The sequence below is a fragment of the Epinephelus fuscoguttatus genome, linkage group LG16 (assembly GCF_011397635.1).
Source record: "Epinephelus fuscoguttatus linkage group LG16, E.fuscoguttatus.final_Chr_v1".
Classification (NCBI taxonomy): Eukaryota; Metazoa; Chordata; class Actinopteri; order Perciformes; family Serranidae; genus Epinephelus; species Epinephelus fuscoguttatus.
The window spans coordinates 28,678,688-28,702,297 of NC_064767.1; the positions used below are offsets into that span (position 1 = coordinate 28,678,688).

The 23,610-nt window shown below is 42.7% G+C and overlaps 1 protein-coding gene across 1 annotated transcript in view; it reads left to right on the forward strand.

The window, feature by feature from the left end:
- zmp:0000000755 (phosphofurin acidic cluster sorting protein 2) overlaps nucleotides 1–23,610 on the forward strand; it is a 59,640-nt gene that overhangs the window by 23,604 nt on the left and 12,426 nt on the right. The window contains exons 2-12 of the mRNA XM_049600932.1: nucleotides 49–136; nucleotides 10,373–10,462; nucleotides 12,134–12,259; nucleotides 15,699–15,861; nucleotides 18,001–18,092; nucleotides 18,353–18,433; nucleotides 18,785–18,844; nucleotides 20,285–20,436; nucleotides 21,308–21,401; nucleotides 22,444–22,527; nucleotides 23,304–23,431. Coding sequence (XP_049456889.1) covers nucleotides 49–136; nucleotides 10,373–10,462; nucleotides 12,134–12,259; nucleotides 15,699–15,861; nucleotides 18,001–18,092; nucleotides 18,353–18,433; nucleotides 18,785–18,844; nucleotides 20,285–20,436; nucleotides 21,308–21,401; nucleotides 22,444–22,527; nucleotides 23,304–23,431 — 1,158 coding nt within the window. The remainder of the gene's footprint in view (nucleotides 1–48; nucleotides 137–10,372; nucleotides 10,463–12,133; nucleotides 12,260–15,698; nucleotides 15,862–18,000; nucleotides 18,093–18,352; nucleotides 18,434–18,784; nucleotides 18,845–20,284; nucleotides 20,437–21,307; nucleotides 21,402–22,443; nucleotides 22,528–23,303; nucleotides 23,432–23,610) is intronic.

Here is a 23,610-nt window from a genome sequence, read left to right on the forward strand (position 1 = left end):
ATCTGTTCTATCCCCTGCTGTTCTTTCTGTTCTTTCTGTCCTCCACAGGCTCTGCAGCCTCACACTGAAAAAGCTGGTGGTCCTCAAAGAACTGGATAAAGAGCTGAACTCCCTGTCAATAGCTGTCAAAATACAGGTGGGTGGGTTAATCTCTCATGTGCGATGTGAGGAACAGGCTCGATTGCAAAACGTTTGATTGCACTGTGTCATGTTCCGGAGTCTCACAGTTCTTTGACGTGACTGTGCTGTGTTGAAAGTAATCACAAAGCCTAGACGATGATAAGACATGCTACTAATCCTACCGATTGATAAAAAGCTCCTGAGCTGCACAGGAAGCTTCAGTGAGTCACATCCACTCAGGTGCTTTAAATGACAGGTCGGCATTACCACTCTAAGCAGGAGCATTAGCACCTTAAGACGGATTGTACATCTTACATTGATTGGTAATGCATTTTTGTGACTACGGGTGTGCAGGTGCAGGTTGTACATGTGTTGTAGAGTCCCAAGGTTGTTATTCTGAATTTATCTTGCACATTTTGTGTGGTGGTGGTCACATTGCGTATGATTTTAAATCCAAATTTTACAAAATATCACATTGTGAAATATTTTAATACTGACATTATAGGTCCTACCAATATTGCAATGCGTAGATACAGTTAGCTGTGTAAGAAGGAAATGGTATATGTTTCAATAGCCCCTTTTCCAGTGCCTTCAAGGCGGGAATATCGCCACCTCGCTGTTCCGTATAAAAGGTATGATCTCGGAATGGGGGGTCAGAGTTGTCTTGCCTCTGAGCTGGGAACTGAGGTAGTAACAGCACTGAAATTATGTCTGTATAAATGGGACAGCCGGTAGGACGGGATCATTGACGACATGGGTGTGATGTTGACGTGTTATGCATGCCACCAACCAGGGGCAGCTAGTGGTTAATTCAAAGAAGAAGAACAGCAGCCTAAAATGTCCACAACTTGGGGAAACAATGAGGTCTGGGAGCTCCTTACCCTCCAAGCAGGGGACAAGATCAACCGCCATATAACAGACGTTAAATGATTGTCATTGTCACGTTACGCCATTGTTATTGTTGATAAAGCACTGCCGACATGCATGTTATATGTCACACTAGAGGCTGATGCTGTTGTGTTACATGTCACACCCATTATGCCTCTATTGCATCCGCGACGCTGGCACACACGATGCCGCTGTTGTTTGGTTCTTCTGTGGAAAAATGCATGAAGAAGGAACTTTGTAGCGGCCCTGTAGCGCAGTCTCTCAGCAAAAAAGGGCTAACGTGTAACCATCTGCTCTGGTGTGTGTGTGTGTGTGTGTGTGTGTGTGTGTGTGTGTGTGTGTGTGTGTGTGGACACTACAGTTAATTTTACAGTATTGTAGCTTTGCTGCCTACTAAACAAGCTTACATGTTGTTTGCTTGCTGCATTAGAGTCACAACTTAATCCTTGTAGAGTGCGGAGTAGCAGGATGATAGCTGCGGAGATGACATGAGTTGACGTTAGTTGTGTTTTCTCCTTGCTGTCACTGGAGCAACATGTTCCCGTTCAGCGATTACCCCATCCTTTGTATGGAATTCAAAGTATTATTAGAACACAGAGGGAGCTTTTTGGAAAGGCGGGATAGCATATCTCCTGCTTGGAATGATGTTTCGTTTGACTGACAGATTGTTGGCAGAGAGTCGGAGAGGTTGTTTTAACTTGTGAATGTCCCAACCCCATCAGTGGTGTGTGTGTGTGTGTGTGTGTGTGTGTGTGTGTGTGTGTGTGTGTGTGTGTGTGTGTGTGTGTACTTTGGAAGATGAAGTAGGAAAAAGAAACACAATATTACATAAAATAAGGCACAAATAATGGTTGTTTTTTGATAAAGCAAAACAGCAGCTGTAAACCAATTTTGGTGTTTCCTCTTGATGTATCAGTGCTGTGTAATTGATATTACACCACATTACTATTATTGTTTTAAAATTAAGTGCATCATAATCATGGAAACTAACACCCGTGGTGTTAATCTAAGGCTACGCTCACACTGCAAGCATGCCCAGAATAACAATAGCAATAGCATAGCCGTCACACACAGCATTCTGACTTTCTGAAATCGACATGGAGGCCACTGAAGTCAGCGTTTATGTTTTCATTCACAAGTTGATGTGCAGTGGGAGACATTGAATTAATGAGCAGACGATAACATGGGCAAGGATGGGGTGTCTTTTTGTGGAGCAATGGCTGCTACTTCTGTACGGAAGTGTGAGTGGATGCAGAGACGGAGCCAGAAGTGGTGGGACTGTGATGCTAATGGCTTCACTGAAACAGATTTCATCAGAAATGTCAGGATGTGAAAGGCTACTTTAAACTACATCTGTCCATCACAGCTGTCTTCCATGTTTATATTCATTGCCTGATTCCCACCTGTGGCTGCCCGCTGAGAATCAGAGTATGGAATCATCAGGCAGTTTTGTGGACATTTTGGTTCCCAGATTTTGCTGCAGAGTGAGTGCTCTTCACTATCACGCCTCTCTTTGAAACAGGCAGCGTGATAGACTGAGGCAGCTACCCAGAGGAGGAGAGGCTTTGCATTGTAAGGATCTGACATAATGTTATCTTCTGCCTTCTGCTGAGAAGTGATGAGTTTACAGCCCACAGCAATTTAATACGACACAGTCTCTGGCATTTGTTTGATATCTGGTGTCGGCAAAAACTGTTGCACATTTCCGATCCCTCGTTAGTGCCGTTAGCTTGTTTACTATACTACGTGAATGTCAGTGTCACCCTGAACGTCCTGCTGAACCCTGTTCAAACTCTCAAACTCTGTATGGAGAAAAAGGAAGGAATAGTTGGATATTTGTATTGAACAGCCTAATCTGATTCGACTGGCATAATTCTGTGTCAAGTACCTCCTTACTCCGCCTTACTCCCGCCAGTGCAATAGAGACAATGTCAATCTAGAGTGACATTCATTCATTCAGGACCTAATGTATCAGATCTTGACCACTGTTGCCTGCAGTGTGAACGTAGCTGTAGACTCATCTCTAGCGGCAGAGTGTTGGAGCCCTGTCTTTAGTCTGCAGACAGGCCTCACAGTTTGAAAACACACACTCAGCAGTAAGCCTGGTAGTGGTTGTAAAGATGATGGTCCACTGCTTCTGTGGGAGAACTAAGACCAGTGAGTGCACCTTAAGCGTACACAGACACACTGCCCTGAGGTGGCCATGTGGAAATAATTCTCAAAAGGAAAAGTCATTCAAATTTTCTCGACTGCAGTCGGCCAGAAAGTCCACACACACAAGAGAATTTGGCAATTTGGGAAGACTCACCTAAAAGCAAGAAGAGAGGAGGGAGCCATCTTTGTCTGTCACTTGTCCTGAAAGTTTGGAAGGTACATTAAAAGCAGTCAAAGCAAAAGCGTTTTTTATAACCCACAGATCAGAGAGAATGTGATATGGAGCCTCTACCCAGTGCTGTATTTTGCAGATGCTTCAGCCCCTCCTTTTCTGCTGCACAAATCCAGGACTTGTGCCTACGTCTAACTAGGAATGTGCCACCTGTGTCATGTCTGACACTGTGTACCCAGCATGTTTATTCATCCACACAAGGAAAGGGTTCTACCAGCAGTAGATTATGATATGCATGAGTGTTGGACAAATGTCAAAGAACATTGGCAAGAGCAATTATCAACATATTGTGATACAAAGCCAAAACACAGCAACTACATATTTGGGCACACTTAAGACTAAAATTAGACTTTTGATACCTTACCTTACCACAGAATATATAGTGCCATGAAACCTGTAATTTGGGGAAAATAGCAGGTTTTGCCTGTTTCCTGGCATTGAAATCAATTGAATTTATCAATTTTAATGCTCCTTATACCACATAAATAAGGGGGTAGCTAAATCTGATTGTACCAGAGAGAACATTAACACCGGATTAACTCGTTTACATATTTAAATATATTTAGTTACATTTATTGAACAAGCTAATTACCTTAAATGAACAAGAAAGCTGGAGAGGTAAGAGGATTGCATTTAGTTTGTAGCTACGACTGTTTCCCTTGCGCCCTATCGCCCTAACACAGGGGGCAGTCTCTACATGTCTGTGATGAAATTAAGTTTTCAAACTTAATATAGCTGTTACACAGTTCACAACTTCATTGTCTCTGTAGTTACCGCTCTCTGCTTTCATGCCTCAGTAATTGACCATTTTTCTTTCCCGCTCTCAATATTGTCCCCCTCATTTTGAAATTTAATTGAAATTTTCAGCAGCACTGGGTGATTCTATTTAAAGAGAAACAAATCATACCCCCTTTACTGTCATCCTGAAGGAGAAAGCAACCAACCAAGTGTGGCTTTATCCATGAGCTGCGTTGTCTCCAGAGCGTGAAATCTCTCCATTTCTGTTGAGCCGCCCGGAGGACAGCGAGCAAAGCTCTGTTCACCGCAGCTCCGGAACTGGAGCATTAAATGCAATTTCCAGCAGGTTTGGTTAGGGAGAACACAGACGCCGAGGGGATAAAGAGACAGTTGGGGAAGATGACAGAGAAATAAGAGGGTTTTGTTTTCAGACAGTGAATGACAAAGCCTCATTACCGCATGTCATTGGTTCTCTGTTCAGCATACAGTGGCCATCTCTTTTCTCTCTCCGGGGCTCATCAGGTTAAGTGGCCCGCATGCACACACACAGCCCCTGTAATGGCTAACCATTTGGATGGGCTCCCAAAGCCACAGCAGCAGGGATGATGAGATTGCAGTTTAGTCAGCAGGAGGCTTTGTGTTCCCTTGGAGATAGTCTTCTGTCTCTCACCCTGGAGACCGCTGGGTGACTTCAAGTAGCTGAGGCCTCCTCAGACAAACCTCTGCTTCTTTTTTTTTTTTGCACATTGGGTTGCAGTGTGGTGTGCCCCTGCACATGCACTGCGTGATTATGCAGTTAGCGTTCTGTCTTTTCTGTGTGCAGTTGCCTACTGAAATTGTAGCCAGACATTGATATCAGCTGGATTATGATAGAAAAGGCCTACGATCCTCATTTGAGTGCAGAACTCTGTCCAAAGCACATCCATTTGCAGTCCACTAAGATATGATCCAATTATGTGTGCGGCTTGTGTGTGTGCAGGTATGTGTTGGGTGAAAGCAAAGGCCTCAAAATGCCTTTAGCACCTCTTTACTGCAATTGTACATTGAGCTCTTGTCCTGACACTAAATCAGTCCCTGTCTTTGCTGCAAGCAGAAGAGCCAATTTAGAAAATTTAACATATCCAAAAAAGTAACCTTGAGAAAAAGTGTAAATTTGAACTTTTCCCACAGGCTTGTGGAGCTCAGTTGAGTTGAGGGGCTGTAACATTCCTCCATCTGGCCCCAGAAAGACAGTGGAGAAGCTTGTAGCAGGGGAGAGAGGGTGGGAGAGAGGGGGGCAAAGGACATTCAGTACAAGCTTTCCTTGCCAAGGCTCTGTATTGTTAATGCATGTCAGGCAGTTTGAGAGTGCTCGGCTTTTGTGCCTTGATTCATTGTACCAGCCACTGAGCATGAGAAAAGAGTGAATACAAGGCCTCTTTGTGGAGGCCAAGTTAGTGACAAGGTCAGAATCCCGACAGAGATTTACCTTCTTTTTTTCTTTATATACAAAACAAGGGCTGTGGCTACTGTCAAGGTACTGTTGACATGTCTCTCTGTGGAATATATTGAGCCATTAGGCTGCACAGAAAAATGCTTATTACAACTGAATGCTTTGCAAGTGTCAGCAAAACTAAATATCCTCTATTCCCATGCACCCTTTAGTTCTTCAAAGCTTTGATTTCATTTCATGCACTTGAAACCACTGACAATCATTACATGTTTTGTTTTTTTTTAATATTCTTTGTTTTGTGAGGTGCTCTAGAACACAGTGTTTTGTGTTGTCTGCTAGAGCACCCTTTACTGTCTGCAGGAACAGATCAAAATTGGACTCGAAACAGGTGTGAATGGCCCCAGTACGTCCTGATGTGTCTTGGGATCTGATTGCTCAGACCACATTTGGAAATGGTCTGGCCAAGTGCAGTCACATTGTTTCAGCAGTGTGTACACTAATATGTACTTGTCTACATTTCCATCTTAGCTGACATCCTTGATTATCCAACTCTTTGCTGGATAGGGAAACTTTCTGTTGCTGCTGTTACACAGGTTAGACACAGTGCTGAAGATTCAGGGTCTGCCAGGTCAGCACAAGCTAACACCGCAGCAGGTGGTCCCAACAAACCCACACTGAATGGCTTGACTGACATTAAATACAGTAATAACTATTAGGTAATGTAAGCCGTGTGAAGCTAACTGTCACTTTCTGTGTGCGGGTGGATTTTTGGACTCCCATCAACTATCCCCCCGTAGGGTTGGGTACTGAAACGCGATACTTTTTGTACTTGGTACCGATTCACGTCGGTACTACCGAGTACCAATTCACTTAAAATGAATCGGTGCCAAATTTCGGTACCTGAGGTGGAGGCGGCGCGAGAGCGCATGACTCGCACCTCAGACTCAGCAATATTGGCGACAAAAAAAATGTGCAGACAAAAGTTAACATGCAGCACTGTTCCTCAATGTTCTCAATAAAATGTTGAAACTGAGAAGTTAAGACTATGGGCCCGAACAACGCATAGTGCAATCCAGTGTTTTCACAGCGGAAAAAATTGATCAAGTTTCAATAAAATGATGTGTAACAGAGCTTTCATACAGCTTTGCACACACATTACTGTTGGATGGATTACTCGCGAACGCAGGCTCGCACAGAAATGCCACGCATATCACATGAAAGTGCAGGACCACACACATCATTGTGCTGTCATCCCATCACGCTATAAATCCAGATTAATTGTCTACAAAATAAAAACCTGACAAATTTCTTTACAGTCCATTATACAGATCTTGTTATCAGTCACTTCATATAGTGAGGAATATCGTATCTTACCACATCTTAAGCTCGCGTGTGTTTCTCCCTTTCTATCCACAATTGTAATCCGGCTTTCAAGATGCAACTATCTCCATATTGTCCAGTTGACACTCCATCAAACTTTGTATGACAAGACAAGCGCACTTCACCTTTGCGCATCCAGACAACTGCAGCCTAATTATGCATGCTGACAGGGCCGTAGTCACCATATACATTGAGGGGGACACGTGCCCCCCCACCAAAGCCCAAAATGTCCCCCCAGTATATAACTGAAACTGATAAACAAATATTATCTTGGAGGACATCATTGCACTTGGTTGACTATTTTTCTATTATCTTAGATGTAAATATTGTATGTTTCTTTCAGAAAAAAAACCCTTTTTGACTTGTGAATGAGTCAATGGAATTTCTTGCAATAATGAAAAAATACTGGCAATCATGTCCGCCTGGCACAAACCACATGTTTTGGACAGCTGTGAAGTGACAGAATGTCCCAGCATCATGGTTCTTATATTGCCAGATTCAAGAGAGCCTCCCCTTTTCATATATGGCAGAATATGTCAAATTCCAACTTGCTATGGTGAGATACATGTAAAAATGTAAGAATTTAGGCACACGGATTTGTTTTTTTCATTGATATAAAAATTAATATAAAATACAGGCACATAGAAGGACATGAAATGATGGCAAATCTGGTTAGCCCAGATTGTCCTGAAAAAAAACCAAGATATAGCATGTGTATGTAGCCTTTATGACGACTGTGATATGAGCTTAAAAGTAAAGGCAGTAAAAATACCCCAAAAAGGCCTAGGGCCCATAGGATTAAAAAGTACCGAAATAAGGTACCGTTTGGTACCGGTACCGAATTCCAGATACCGGTACTGGTACCGGTACCGTATCGGTTCAGTTATGAACGGTACCCAACCCTAATCCCCCGCATGAAGTTCACACTCCTGCAGCAGAAGTCTCCTGTGATGGTAAATGAAATGATAAGGGCTACATGTTTATTTGCATATAGAGTGGTTGAAGTGAGATCCAATCAAAAGTGGTCACTGGACACGCATGTGGACATGTATTCTAATGTCAGGCGTGAACAGACAGATTTAGAGCTGTCCGCTTGTAATCAGTTGACGCAAAAAGCATGGGTGTAAACAGGCTCTTTCTCTATGGGACAACAGTGCCAGTGGGCTACTGGGCCCCCTGGAACATATTCAATTCAGTCCAATATTCAGAGGCTGTTTGCCAAAGATAAAACTGAAAGTCAGGGATCGCCTTGACACCTGCTTCGTCGTCAAAAAGTTTTCATTTTCAGTGGAGAAGAAAATGGGTACGTGTGGTGTCTGTCCTGTGTTGCTAGACATATCAAGCCATACGCAATCTTCTGTTTGGTTTCCTTCAATTCAGCTGTTAGCACTGTTTGATTAGAGGGAGTTGATTACTCGAAGTGTGGATATGTACTGTGCTGTATGCCATCTCTGTTGGCTGTGACAGACCCTCGTAATCCTCTTGCCTTCTGTGGCTCACACACGGTGAGAACCTTTGAACGTTTGTTGGCCTTGTTTTTCTGATTGTGACTTCCTGTGGATTTTCCTTGACCTGCCCTCTGTGTCATCTTCGCACTCTGAATTGGTAGGTGTGAGACTTCACTGAAAAAGACTATGCCTGGAAAAACAATTATTGGAGTGAAACAACTGTAATTGTAAGCGTTGCTCTGCTTTATTGTGCTTTTATTAAACATGCATTGTCATCTAAATACCATGTTTAAGATAATTTATTTCAAGCATATGTTGAAACTACAGAGGCACCACTGCATTTGTGAATAGAGCCAAGCCCCTCTGCTATCCTGGGATGATTTCTCAGCACACACCCAACCATTTCATTTGGTATCTGTTACATGATTTAGCAGCTCTGATGACATTAGGATCCAATGTCCTATCCACTGCATTGGACTTGTAAGGAGTTTCTGGGGTATTAAGCCAGCTACAGGATATCCTTACTGCTCCGTGCTGCTCACCAAGTCTTACTTAATTCTGTTGGCAGGTTTAGCAGACACCTGAACTAAGCTGTGACAACTTATAAAATTTTTACAGCAGTTGAGATATTGCCAAATATATTACACAACAGATGCCTGTCTTCCGCACTCGCAGCTTGATATTACATTATGAACCAGAGACATGACAAGCTGTTCCTGTTCTCACGTTTGCACTCCGACTCCTCATTTCGAGATTAGAAGAGGTAGAAAAAGAAGCTCGGATGAAGAATTAAACCGTATCTTGACGAGGAACATGATAGACTTTAATCCGAGGCTCGTAAGAGAAACACGCTAAGGGCTGAGACAGGTCCTGTGAGGACGCTGTGTGTGTCTGTGTCCTTACATTTGGAAGAGATTTCCACAACCTGTGGCATTTAAATCCCTGTGCTGTTTGGCCACAACAAATTTTGTGCCAGATCCCAGAATTAGCTTTACGTGATGAGTCTGTCTCACCCAGAATAGCTAGCATTAGATAATGAAACTAAATTTGGTTTCAATTAGTGGCACCATAAAAGAAACTATATAAACCTATCTAATATAAAAACTTTTTTCAGGTCATGTAGTTCCCCTTGCCTAAACATCCCTCATCCCAAGGCACTGTTAAGTATCCTAGTCAGTTTTTTTCTAAGATGCTGAGGGTAGCGGTATCGTACACATCCACACGAGTAAGTTTCATTTTATAACAGTTTTAAAGCAAAGACAATCTGTGCAAACACCAGTGTTTCATCACCTTTTCACAAATAATCTCTATGCATATTAACAGCCCTGAAAATGCAAATCACATGACCATTTACATACACTGGGCATACACTTGCCAGTGTAAATAGGAAGCAGATTGTATGGCCAGAGATTTTTGTGCTTGGACAACCCTGGAGTTTCTGAACTAAAACAGGGTCAGCAGCGTTTTCAAAGGTCTCTGTTTTAGTGGTTCCAAAACTGCAGAGTAGCGTGGATGCTAGGCGTAAACTGGCCATAGTCATGCATTTAAAACAAAAATGTATGCGGATGTAGCCTTAGGGTTTGAAGCTGAAGCAGGCTTGTGATAAGGTTGTTGCTTTTTCGGGCCTTATTTCAGTCAGGAAGACCTCTTGATTCGTCCCTGAGCAGGGATTCTGACCCATATTTCAATTGTTCTAGTAGCACTGTTCTCTAGAAAGCAGTGAAGGAGTAGAGGACTGTTTGTACTGGGCTGCCTCAAGGTGTGAATCTGCATAAATGTGCGAATGTGATGTAGACTGCACCTAAAATACGACTTGCACACTCAGTTGCTGTTGTCTGATAGATACTGACTTAAGAAACAACATATGATGAGGGATTTTTGGGCATTTTTTATTCCAAATGTAGCCCCTGATGCATAAGTTTTCTATGTAGCATTTATAAATGTTCTCACAGTGAAACTTTGCTTTACTTTGTCTTGCAGGGCTCGAAGCGTCTTCTGAGATCAAATGAGTACGTCCTCCCACCCAGTGGACTGATGGAGACAGATCTGGAGCTCACATTCTCACTACAGGCAAGCACTTTGACATTATGCTGTGAATTCTCACACTGATACAGCAGTTATTGGAGAGGGAGGATTGTGTTATGGCTTTTATGGGCTCTCATGCCCCTTCCTAACCCAGAGCAACAGTGTTAAGCTCAAAATATCCTTGTGTATTTGTACATGTGTGTTTACAGTATTTTGTGTAAATTAAATCAGGCTCTCTTATTTGATATTAGCCTGTGACACATTTTTGTATGTTATTTTGCGGCCAGAGGAGGTGTTAGCTCACAGGAAGTGCTGCTTTTTCTGTTGTTACATTTGCTGGTTTTCCAAGTGCAACCTTACTTCATAGAGAGATGAATCATTACCAAAGTCACTGACACAGAATGACAGAATGTTTCAGATTTGAATTAATAAACACTGCATGCATGCTGACTTTTTGCAGGCTGGAATAGCCAGACAATTACAGAGGTGAGCTTAGCAAGGACAAGTGAACAAGTTATGGAAAATGGACATTAAGTTTCTACATGGAAAAGTTGCACATTTTACCAAAAAGGCAAAATGTGAAGCAAAAATGCCCGGCTGAAATCACTGTGCTGATCACTAAAACCTAATAAGTGTGGGCAGTATCCGACATGGATATTGCAGCAGTGAGTGTCAACCGACTTGTGAAACCGGATCTCACAAGTTATAATTGTGTGAATATTATAGACTGAGAAGGTGAGAAAAATCAATGTAAAGATAAGGTTCTGGCAGCCAGAGACAATATGACTCCTGAGGAAACAGACCAGACTGATAAAAAAAGAGCAAATGTGAGGATGAAATACTCAAAAGTCTCAGAAATAAATATAGTTCTGAAGTGATGAAGGTTCATCGACAGTTCAGACACAGTCCAGCAGACAGACCACAGAAAGGTTTTTTAATAGTTGAGTCAGTAAAATGCAGAATCTAACACCCACCATGTTGGTTTACTGCTGGCATCTGAGTCCAGTGAGACTGGCTGTATTTTTACATGAACTTGAACCAAGTGTGTGTGTGGTATCTCTACATCATCAGTTGACACTACTGAGTGCAGACAGCATTCTGACTACAGATACATCTTCTGAAATTGAGAAGCAGGTTGTCCATGCCTGGATAAGTTCACAGGCCAGGATGACGGAGAATTAAAATCTTTCCTGGCAGTTTAAGATCTCCCAAAGGATTGTGGGTAGCAGGTGAAACACTGGAACTGTCTGATGGCATTGATAATATGGTTTGGCCACAGTCTGTGTTACATTTGGTGGCAGTAATCTGTGGCACAGATAAGCAGGCGCCAGTTGATGCCATGAAATCCACCAAGTCAGTCACAGAGAAAAGACTTTGGAAATAAATAGCATCAGAGATCTTATTCAAACCCAAAAAGTTAAGAAAGAAGTGCGTGTCACGGCTTCTTAAGGCACTTGATGGACAGTGATAGCATGAGTTAGCACTCTGAAAATAAACAGAATATATGCAGTCTTGTTTTATTATGTCAGTTGTAGGGTTGAAAAAAAAAACATTGATTTGCAAGAAATAGAAGATGAAGATTAGTTTTCTTATAGAGTAACAGAAGCAATGTGTTGAAATAAGTCTGCATGTGGGTTTCCATCTTAAGGCGGATAAATATGTAATGCGGTAATGTGGTCTGCATTGTTTGTCTGACTTTATGTTTGTTATTTTCAGTACCCCCATTTCCTGAAGAGGGATGCCAACAGACTGCAGATCATGCTGCAGAGGAGAAAACGCTACAAGAATCGAACCATTCTGGGCTACAAAACTTTGGCTGTGGGAGTCATTAATATGGCTGAGGTACTGTGTCATGCCTCAGCTGGGGCATTACTTTCAATCACTGCATTTCATGTTTCACTGTCAGCCGTTTAATTTCTCTTGAGAAACATATCATTTTGCTCTGAGCTTTGTGATTGCATTCGGCTCATCTCTGACAGTGATTGACACGGCTATTAGTGTCTGTGTACCATGTCTTGGTTTGCCTGAGAGACGGCCTCCTGCGTTACACATCATTTCAGATGACTCATGGTCATCACACATACTGCTCTGCGAGATTATGGACCATCTGGAGCTGGCTTCATATGCACTTTTCTGGAAACAGTGCATTCAGTCATGCTATGTAGAAATAATGGACTAGGCGCTGATATAATGCCACTTGTGGATGGCTGTTAGATGTAGAGATGTATGATTAAGTTTCTTCGTCCTGATCAGAGTCATTTAATGTTGAGTGCTGCATGTTCAGTCCTCAGCTGGACATGCAGTGGGGACTTTGCAGTTACGTCACACTGAATGTGTGGACACTGCACCACGAAGATGCCACTTTTAGCTGCATCCAGCAGCTCTAGAGCTCGCTCTGTTAGTTAGTTTGTAGGTTAATTGGTCGGTCGATCAGTTGGTAGGTCTGCGGAAATGTTCCCACCCTTGAGCAGCCAAAATTTTTCCCTAGGAGGCAGAAATTTGTCATTGAGGTCAAGTGTGTGCATGCGTATGTGTGTGAAGATGTTAGTGTTCAAGCCAGCTGGCTAAAGGAGTGGGGGGGGGGTGCAGTGGAAATGACCTATAACAAAAAGGCGCATTACTTCCAAATGCATTCACATATTTGCATAAGATTTTGTGGAGAGATTGGTCATGAGGCAAAGGACAGCTGATCAAGTGTTTGTGCCAATTGGCAAAAAGGGGTAGTGGCACTGGGAATGGCTTATAACAAAAGCAGCATAACTTTAAAACAAATTCATGTAACATGACCAACCTTTATAGAAACAAACACACACACACACACACACACACACAGATAGACAGACATAAATATACACACCATTTCGCCCATCCCCTTTCATAACTCCACCAGCTGTTGAAGGGAGGTGTCATTGGACAAGTGTGTCTGTGTGATTGCATGAAGGCATGCACGTACATGGTGCAGCCATTGCAAATTCACATTTGTTTATACACCCAAAATGGCTTCACTTGCTTTGCTTGCATATGCGTATTTTTCAGTGCGAGTATTAGGGGTGTGCCATATCATATCATTCATGATAATAATGGTAGAATCAAAATTATAGCGTGATACTTGTGATATTTTGACTTGTTGACATATTGACTTCATGCTGTTACGCACGGCAACAACAAGCATGACTGTAAGCGAATATTATTACGGACTCCGTGGTGGTTCCAAAAAAGAGGAGCAGTAGTGTGGTATAAACTGTGGTGTCATTAAGCCTGAGTGTCCTAAATGTTTTATGAACAGCCCCGGACTTTTCAGACTCTTTTAGTGACTTACCGCTCAGAGGCAACTCATTCAGCGGCTCCTCTGGCAGCAGCACAGCGTTTCTTCCTCTCCTCTCTTGATATGCACACACAGGAGTCGATGTTGTCAAGTGATTTTGTTATAAACCTTCGGTAATGTAAACCTATGTGATGCTCACGCCTCGACAAAAAACGACATATATGTGAATGTGCGATAGTTCTGGTATCATAACAGCCTGTGACAGGTTACAGCGTGATGATTAGAGGATAAATGACAGAGCATAAAGGTCCAGATGGAAAAAAGAAAAAAAACGTAATCATTTAGGATTTTGCGTAAAGAGAAGGAAATCGCCTATTGATTTAGAAATATAGATCCCAGGGTACATTTTTGTATTTGGGAGCTGTTTAAATGTGTAATTTGTGGTAGGTTTTATTTTGTTGTGTACAGAATCTGAATCTCACACTGAGTTTCTGTTATTGTTGTTTACCAAGTAAGGAAACGAGAGATAATTTAGTTTAGTTTTGTATCACTTACTTTGTTGCAATTCTATGTTCTTATATTAATAATAGATTTTTTAATCAATTTGTCATATTGTCAACAATATTGTTATCACAAAATTATTGTTCTGTTATTATTATTCATTTTATTTTAGGGCCATATCGCCCACCCCTAGTGGGTATCACATTGAAAAACACTGTTTGACATTGGCTTGCTGCTGTTAATTGTGCCTCTGTGTGGGTCATTCAATTGCAAGACTGTGCAGAACCAATGCGTTTTCAAGTTTTAACACAGTGGGGTGTTTCTGAGAGCAGCTATGGATTGAAGTGAACAAAGGGTTGGGAATTGGGCTTTATACAGCAGATACAGATCAATTAAAATGCCTTGTTCAGGACATAATTAGTTTTGTGTTTCTGTGTGAGAGAAATCCAGGTCAAGACTGGATTTAGACATAGATATCGTGCGTCACACATATTTGGATTGGAGAGAAACAGGTAGCATTTCACCAGTTGTAATTACAGCAGCTGATGCACCCATTCATGCTCAGCCAAAGTGACTTTCCACCACTAGCCCCAGGACAGGAATTGACTGACATCTGAAAACAAGACTAATGCTTTATTGCATTTTAAAATACCACTCAGCTGCTGTGCTGTTTTGGTGCTTGCAGCAGTGAAACAACCCACAGACTTCTATGTATAAAGCTAGATTGGCCATTATTGGATCCTGTTGGGTAATTATGTTGTCATCTGCTGTAGAGTAAACTCTCCCGTGCCCTCATTCTGAATCTATTGGGGCATTATGTGGGAGGAAGTCACTTATTGGACTTTGCATGATGCAGCATTCGAGTGCACCCCTGCCAGTGTTTGAGCAAAATGAGTCAACTCCCTGTACAGCTATTCATCATGCGAAATATTGGAAGTACCCCCCAGATAGAGCTTAGAATGAAAGCTCATCCCCTCTCATCTGATTCAAAACAGTTTATGCAAACTGTGTCGTACTGTTTGACTGGATGATATGAGCAAATTGCCTTGGCTCATTTAGACACACAGAATGGAAGAGCAGCATTGTGCTAATGAAGATTTACTTAGAGATAGCATAGCTGTCATCTTGTAATCAGTCTGTAAATCTCTGTGAGCATAAAGCTGCGTAACAGAAGCCATCTCAGTCTCCGCTGTATCAGTATTGGCTCAGCACAGAGAGAGATAAAATCCTTCCATCCTGTCTGTCTGTTGGAGAAATATTTGTTCCGTGCTGCCTCGACATGATCTTACAGAGTGATTGATAGGCTCAGGAATTGTACAAGACTTGAAGGCATCTCATCTTAAGAGGACTTGGATGTTTAGACAGATGAAGTCCGGTGTTCATTCAAGATAATATTATCAGGAACACGTCAGCAGAGGAAAAAAATGAAACTAAAGTGTCTCCTGTAAATTGGATTAGGGCCTATTTTGTATTTGAATGGATTCTTAAAATCACTGTTAATCTCCCCATGTCCAGGTGATGCAACACCCGACAGACGGAGGACTGATTCTTGGTCTCCATAGCAATGTGAAGGAGGCGCCAGTACGTGTGGCGGAGATCAGCGTGTACTCTCTGTCCAGCCAGCCCATCGACCACGAGGACGGTAGCGGCCAGGCTGGCCGTAAGACCAAAACCTCAGGTGGGCACAGCCACCTCCCGTCCCCTTACGTGGATCTGTTAGACAGGCCTGTACCAATGCTGCCTGGCCAAATCCTGTCTGTAATTTCAGCCTTCACCCTGGAGCCAGCCCTCCCTGCCCAGGCCTCTCTTTTCCCTCCTTCCACCTGGCTCCTATTTCCTAGCCGAGGACAGAATAAACTGTATTAATCCCACCCCAACCTATGGCCAAGGATATGTTATTCTCTTCAGCTATGGTTGTAATGTTGATTTGAGAGTTGAACAGATTTAGGGGCTATTACCTTACACCGTTCTAATTCTGGACGGGGGAGAAATACTGGGCCCTGCTCGGACTCCACGCCTTCATCCTGCTATGCTGATCCCCGTGTTCTGGATGTTATTAAGGAGGCCGCTCAAACATAACAGATGAGCTCATGGACCAAGTATTATACTAGTGTCACTGTGAGGGAAGCAAAGATGTTTATCTTTCGCCTTTCTCCTCTGCAGTGATTCTTAATAACATCCACCCCATCCAAGAGCATAGAACAGGATGTTTCACAGGCAGAAGGAAGTCAGAATTGGCCGTTAAGTAAAAAAAAAAAAAGATCCTCCATCACCTGATTTGTCCTCAGCTGTCAGACACACAGTAAAATCTGCCTCTTTAGGAATGTGGCTGTTCAAACCAATAAAATCTGACATTAAACAATAGTAAAACTTCCACCACTGAATTGTCATTAAAACTTAATCAGAATGTGAGACACGGATCGCAAAAAGAGCTCTACAATCTAATTTGCATATAATAAGACTTTCATTACATTTCAGCAAGCAAATTTAGCTTTTAATTATGTGCGCAGAAAATGTTTTTGCATTACCATAGATGCTGTTCATTATTCTTGCCAAGCAGCCGAAGCAATTCATTACTGATGAACTATGTAGAATAGGGCAGGAAATTAAGAAACTTCATTCACTCGAGGAGGAAAATTGTCTTTGGGCTCCAACTGATATTTGTGGAAAACTATGCAATACACTGAAAGCATCATTTACACTATGAGAGAATCATTCTGCTTTGTATGATTGAAGGAATTGTTTGGATTTTTTAAGGGGGTTGTATGAGGTACTTATCCATATTTATGTATCAGCAAGAGCAGATGACTGTTAGCATGCCCCCAGTTTGGAGAAGAGGCAGGGCTGCTGGTACAGAGGCTAGGCAATGAACTGCACAGGGTTTATTTGGGCCACCTAAAAAAATCTAGAACATTTTATGTGTATGCCATATTTACAGTGTTTTCACGGCTTTACCTGGTGGGGAAGCTGTTCACAATCTCAGTTTCCCCACTATCCTCTGTAGCATATACTCCGTTGACAAACAGTCAGTTTTACCTTGCAGAATATGGGAGATGCTGCCATGATGAATTCATTTGTTTGTGGTATTTTGAGACTTTGGTGAATCCGAACTAACCCTTTAAAACACCAGAGTCACACAATAACACAAACAAACTAATTGACTGAGGCTGTGGTAGACCAGCAGCTCCTGTATTTAGTGATATTAAATTACTGTTTTCTCAATGGAGTCTGGCTTTGAAGAGAGCACTGTAACAGCTTAATTTCCTTGTCAGAAATGGCTGTCTGACAGCAAGGTAAAGCAATGCAAATACTCTAAACATGGCGCACACTTACAAGAATATTATTTTTTTGCCGCCCCGCCCACAGCTGTACATTGCTTAGCTCCCATGTCGTTACTCCTGCCTCCTCCTCCAAACTGGGAGTATGCTGACTAGCATCTGCTGTAGGTAATACACTGACTATGGGTAAGGAGCTCACACAAGCCCACCTCAAAAGATCCAAACTGTCCCTTGAACACTTCTTGCACTCCATCAGCAGTATAAGAACATTTCATATTGACTTTAGGAAGCTTGTTTCTAATTCAGCAAATTGCTTCCTATAGCCATATTATACTCCTAAAGACATTTTCTGCAGAGTTTTAGCAATAATAAGGCAGTGACTTTAGAATTAATTTATTCACCATATAAACCCCATTTTTTTCAGCCCAAGTTTTAAAAACATGTCTTTGAATTTGAGTCTGTGCAGATGTAACACTGCCTGATGTAATTCTAGACATTCCTTCCTGTATTTTGATGTTTTTCTCTGTGTGTTACCTCAGACCGTTCCCCAGACATGGATAACTATTCTGAGGAGGACGATGACAGCTACTCATCAGAGCAGGAAGCCAGCGATGACGCTGTTCATGGCCAGGTCAGTGCCAGTAAACACTTAGATATAAACAAATCTGCAGTATTCAGGGGCATTAAATGCACTTAAATGAATAACATCTCATATAACTTAACAAGATGTAGTTGTATTGCTTTCATACTGACTGTGCTAGTAATGTCAGGGTTTTTGGTTAGTATAATAATGAATCTTCTACATTTAACTTTAAATGTACAGAGGTAGAAATGTAATGGCACAATTATGTTTACATTTCAGATATTTCACCCACCCTCTCTGTATTTCAGGATCTTTACGATGAAGACGACGAGGTCAGGAAGCCCAAGAAACCCCGGAGGAAAATGATCCGAACCACCTCCATGACTAGGGTTGGTCGCCTTCTTTTCCGCCAGCAGAGTTTTATGCTTGCCAATCATTTACTATGACAATAACTTAAGACCTGTGTTTGTTGTTGTACAAGCGTTTTAAGGGAAAGCACACACTGTGTTCCATTTGTCCAAGCCATTAGGACGATGCGGATGAACACGCAAAAGAACACTGTGGGTTCACTGGACTGATTATAATGGTCTTTACATAGAGTGGCTGTGAATGAGTAATCCAGTGAAAAGTTACTGGGAGAACTGATAAGCCTGAGCCCAGCTGTCATGTGTATTTAATGGCAGTTAGTCCTTTCTCAAGGGCGTCTTTTTCTCATAATTGCGTGTTTTTTTCTGTTACAGCAACCCAACTTCAAGCAGAAGTTTGTGGCCTTGCTGAAGAGGTTCAAGGTAACAGATGAGGTGAGTGTGAAAAGAATAATTGCATTTGTTTTGACTGACACCCAGGAGAGGATGGTCAATGTCAAAGCAAATGATGTGGTGAATTTTAGAGGGGTACAGCATCCTTCTCGGTGCACCTGCCTGGAGTCTCTCAGTCTTTCTGTTATGAAGCTTTTAGTAAGTCAGCTGTGAAACATATCAGTTATTAAATTGCCCTCAGGGCAGGAGAAAATAATGTCAGTATTGACTGTCTAAACAGCATATAGCTGCAGTTAATGTGCTCATGACTGGAGGAGAATCGCCTGTAAAGAAACGAGTGCTGCAACAGAGGTACAAGCATCATTATGGGAGCTATAGGCCGCATTACCGCTGTGCTCATGGATGCATGATTCATACATTTCCATTAGCAGCTATCCGTATGCAGAATCCATTAACGACCCTATTCTCTACCACTTGATAAATGTGCATTCGTATGCTCGTCGTGGTTAGGTTTGTGTTTTTTCTTCTCCCAAGTCCTTTTCATATAAATGTGTCTGCGGATTCTACATAATAGCTTGTAATCAGGTCATCAGCAGGAAGTCGACCATTTGTGTGCAACAACCCCTAGATGTCCATTAGTACATAATCTGTGTTAGGCCATTATAATGATAATATTTCACATTGAACTGTGAAATCTATTGGAGTAACTGAGATAGTCATTGTCTTGTTTCTCCTTTTTCTGCTTTTTTTCTGACACCAATGTCCATAGATTACATCAAGAAAGATGTATTAGAGATTAGGTTATGTTTTTAACCATGTAGGGTTTCAGGCTGGACGAGGATTTGCTCTGCCTTTTTACCCCCCCCCCCCCCCTTTATGTAACTTAAAAAAAATGGGTGTATTTAATTTAGTGATGCTTACAAGAGTCTCTGACCTGTGCTTTTCTGCATGGTTCTGGAAGCTCCAGGTGGCCCAATGATCTTTTATCACGTCCCCTGTCTCTAATCCCTTCCTTGTGGCTGGGCAGTGTGCAAGGCTACAGCTCTATAAATACATAGCCAAGAGAAGGAGAGGGGACAGACTGTGTTTATCTGCTCCCTGCCAGCTTCTGCACTTATGGAGTGGCATTAATCACCTGATTAGTCCACAAGCCTGCCTTGTGTGCAGTTCCTATGATATACATCCCCGCTGTGCAGCTGGCAGATCAAGGCTCAGCACCTCAGCTCTCCTCCAGCACTCACTTACCTTTTAATTGGCCTGCTTAGGACCAAGGCAGGGACGTATTTATAGCATAGATTTTCTCATTTTATAGCTGTCAGTGTTCTCCTTCATTCTTTAAGCACCATTAGGCCGGCTGTGAAAGTGATTAGCTAATGCACAGCTCCAGTCACTCCCTACACTTATTTAATCTATGACCATAATTACTAATCCTTGATTACAGTGTACTGATGTGTTGATGATGTGTCTACCCTGTGCGTACAGGTCCTGGACTCTGACCCGGTCGATCAGACCCAGGAGGTAGAGGAGGATCTGGACTTACTCTACGACAGTCTGGAGGTGTACAACCAGAGTGACAGTGGGCCGGAGATGGAGGACAATGAGAGCGTTCTGAGCACGCCCAAGCCCAAACTCAAGTATGTCTGTACTCTTTCCTATAAGACCATCGTTTCATAAGTCGCCCAGTATTCTTAGATATTGAAATATTTGTATTCACAGCCTATATTGTTAAAGTGTGATTTCCAGTGGTGGGTGGTAATGCATTACATTAACTCTGAGTCATATTTTTTAATAAATTGTTCTTCTAAGAGTAGTTGTTTTGTAGAATACTTTTTACACGTACTCAAGTACATTTGCTATAAAAGATACACACTTCTACTCCATTACATTTTGCAACACACTTCTTGCTACTTTTACTGATACATTTAGCCACACATGACAGCAATTGTGCAATAGCTTCTTAGCCAATCACAGCTCTGCCGACGGAACAGAGTTTATGTTTTGCACACTGTCACACGCACAATGCAGACTGCGTCCAGTCCAAGCCTCTCCTTTAAAGGATTCAGTGAATTCCTCCGGGCGCAGCTGCACCGCGTTCCGGCTGTGACCAGCCCACCAGAGCTGCCACTCCTGACAATGCTTGCAATTCCAATAGACATGCTGCAGAGTATTTCAGAAGCAGCTCACTGCTCTGCTCTGCTAGTGATGCAAAGTTTTTCCTTGTTGTGATGGAAGAGATTAAACAGTGCTTAACCACACGTATTTTATCATTTGTCTGGTTTTGGATAGGGCACTTTAATGACGTGCACTCATTTGTTATAACCTGTTGAGGGCCTGTGTGAATGTAATACATTGCATCTAATGAAGTTACTTACTACTTGTAGTTTATTTAAGGATATAGCTTTTTACTCTTACTCAAGTTGGAGCTGCTTAGAAAAAGAGGCTAAGGAAAGCATTTTTCCTGGGATGTTAGTTTCCTCTAATTCAAATCTTTGTTTGTGTTTTCAGGCCATTTTTTGAAGGGATGTCTCACTCCAGTTCCCAGACAGAAATTGGGAGCATACACAGCCAAAAAAGCCAGCAGAGAGAGCTGTCATGTCCTGTAAGTTGGTCACCAGGCACTCTTACTAACCCGTCAGATGCCTTTGGGCCCCGCTGTTTACCCGTAAAGTTCTTCCTCTCGACCACTGGAGAGGCTCTCCTGGTAAACAGTGTTACGTAAAGGAATTGCCCCTGGGCAGTGTTAAAATGTCTGGCAATCCTCTGTGCTTATTGTGGTTGAGGGATTCCCAAGGACCATGATACTACAGGCAAGATATTCTGAGCATGCAGCCCACCAGCTTCCACCCCTGCAAATGAGGATGTGGGGGCCTGCAGTCCTTACCCTCTTCACCTCTACAGCCCTCTAGTATTTATAGGGACTGACACAGAATGACCTCTCCACCACCATCAACACACACACACACACACACACACACAAATATGCTCAGAGAGAAGATTGGATGGAACAATCCCTGAACTCCTACTCACAGATTTATGGCCCATTGGAAACAACAAGGACAGAGAAACAGAGAGAGAGAGAAAGAGAGACATGTTGAGTCTGATGGTTAGAGAGGGAACGCTGTTTATAAATATCTGGGAATCCATTTTAGCCTGTAATAAAACAGCCTGGAGCATTTCAGACTGCTATAGTCCTCCATTTTGCTCAATAAATGTCTCCAGTCGAAATTCATAAACGCGTCTTGCAGGCAAAATGGAAAGTCTTTGATCTAATATTGCAATAAATTAAACTAGATTTTACAAGATGCACTTAAACATTTTTAGTCAAGCAAACTGGAGCAGAGCACACAAGAGCGTCAGTTATTCTTCTGGGGGTTTAGGTGTTAGTAGGCAGCTGTACTGAAACGTATAGAAGCTTTGAGAGATATTTATACTCGCCAGCGCTGCCACCGTCTCCGAGCTCGACTGTGTGGAGCTACCACTGTGAAATTGGTCACATCCTGAGAGTGGTCAGTCTTGACCTGAGCAGATGGAGCATAGCGGTCCCATAAGGAGCTGTGACATTTTGTCATTTATATTCACCAGAGGAGTGACCTCTGTGGTTAAACTGATCCAATGTGTGTGCTTGTGTGTTTACCCTGCAGAGTGGTGACTTTCTGACCGTGGACAGATGTAAAGTGCAAGGGGCCCGGTATCAAGACGACAGCATCACAGACACAACAGTCGGGGTATGTGTTTGCAACAGCAGTATTTTTACTTTTCTGTTTGTTTATAGCTAAATGTCCCTTGAGCAGCATGTCTTTTTCCGATTTTTCCCTACCCTCTCCACTTGAGTGTCCTTTCTTCCCATGGGTCTTAGTTGTTTTCCAAGAAAAAGCAAAGAGGGAGGGCGTATGCAAGGGCAGGCAGACCAAACAGCACAGTCATCCATTATGGATCAGTGGAGTAGACAAGGCGGCCCCATGCTGGATAAATCCTGACTGATGAGGATCGAAAGAGGGGTGTTTGTGTTTGTTGTTGTCTCTCTGTGCTGTCGGGTCACTCTAACCTTGTTCAGTTAACCCCGACTCCCCCTCTGAGCGCCAGGCTGCCAGCTCATCACACCGCTCCACTAACCCAGTTCAAACCGAATATCTAAACTGCAGGCACAGTGTTTCCCCAGCCACCTGCTAAGAGACCACAACTTTTTTTTTTTTTTTTTTATCTCATCTGTCATGGTGGGCCCGCATCATTATCTCCAACCTCAGCAGCTCAGCTCAATTATTCACCAGGCGAGCACCTCCCTACCTCCCCACCTGCCCTAAACTCTTACGACTCCTGCTCTTAAAATGCTGCGGATGCACCACACACAAAAAAGGACAGAGAATGTACCAGAACTTGAGAGAGACACTGATGCAGTAGCAGATGGGACATGACAGTGCCTGTGTTGTACGATAAACATCAGCATTGTCCTCTGACAGCCCTTTTGGCTCATCTTTGCTCCCCTCCCTTCTTTTTGGTCCAGGAGCCAGAGGCTGACGACAGCGGGCTGGGGCCGGGGGAGGTGAGCAGCTGGGATGTCAACACTGAACGGATGACCAGCACTGTTGGCAAACTCTGCAAGACGGAGTCCCAAAACCACATGTCTCCCAGGTACATACATCTGGAAACATGCACACAAGATAATGTTATGTCATCATGTAAGCACACAAGTTACTCTAGATTTGTATGTTTTTTTAACGAGATTTGAAATGGGTGTTTCCCCAACAGATGTTACGAAATGTGTTACCTCCTGAGCCCTGTCTGTCATGCACTTAGAGCTCCTTGTGTTT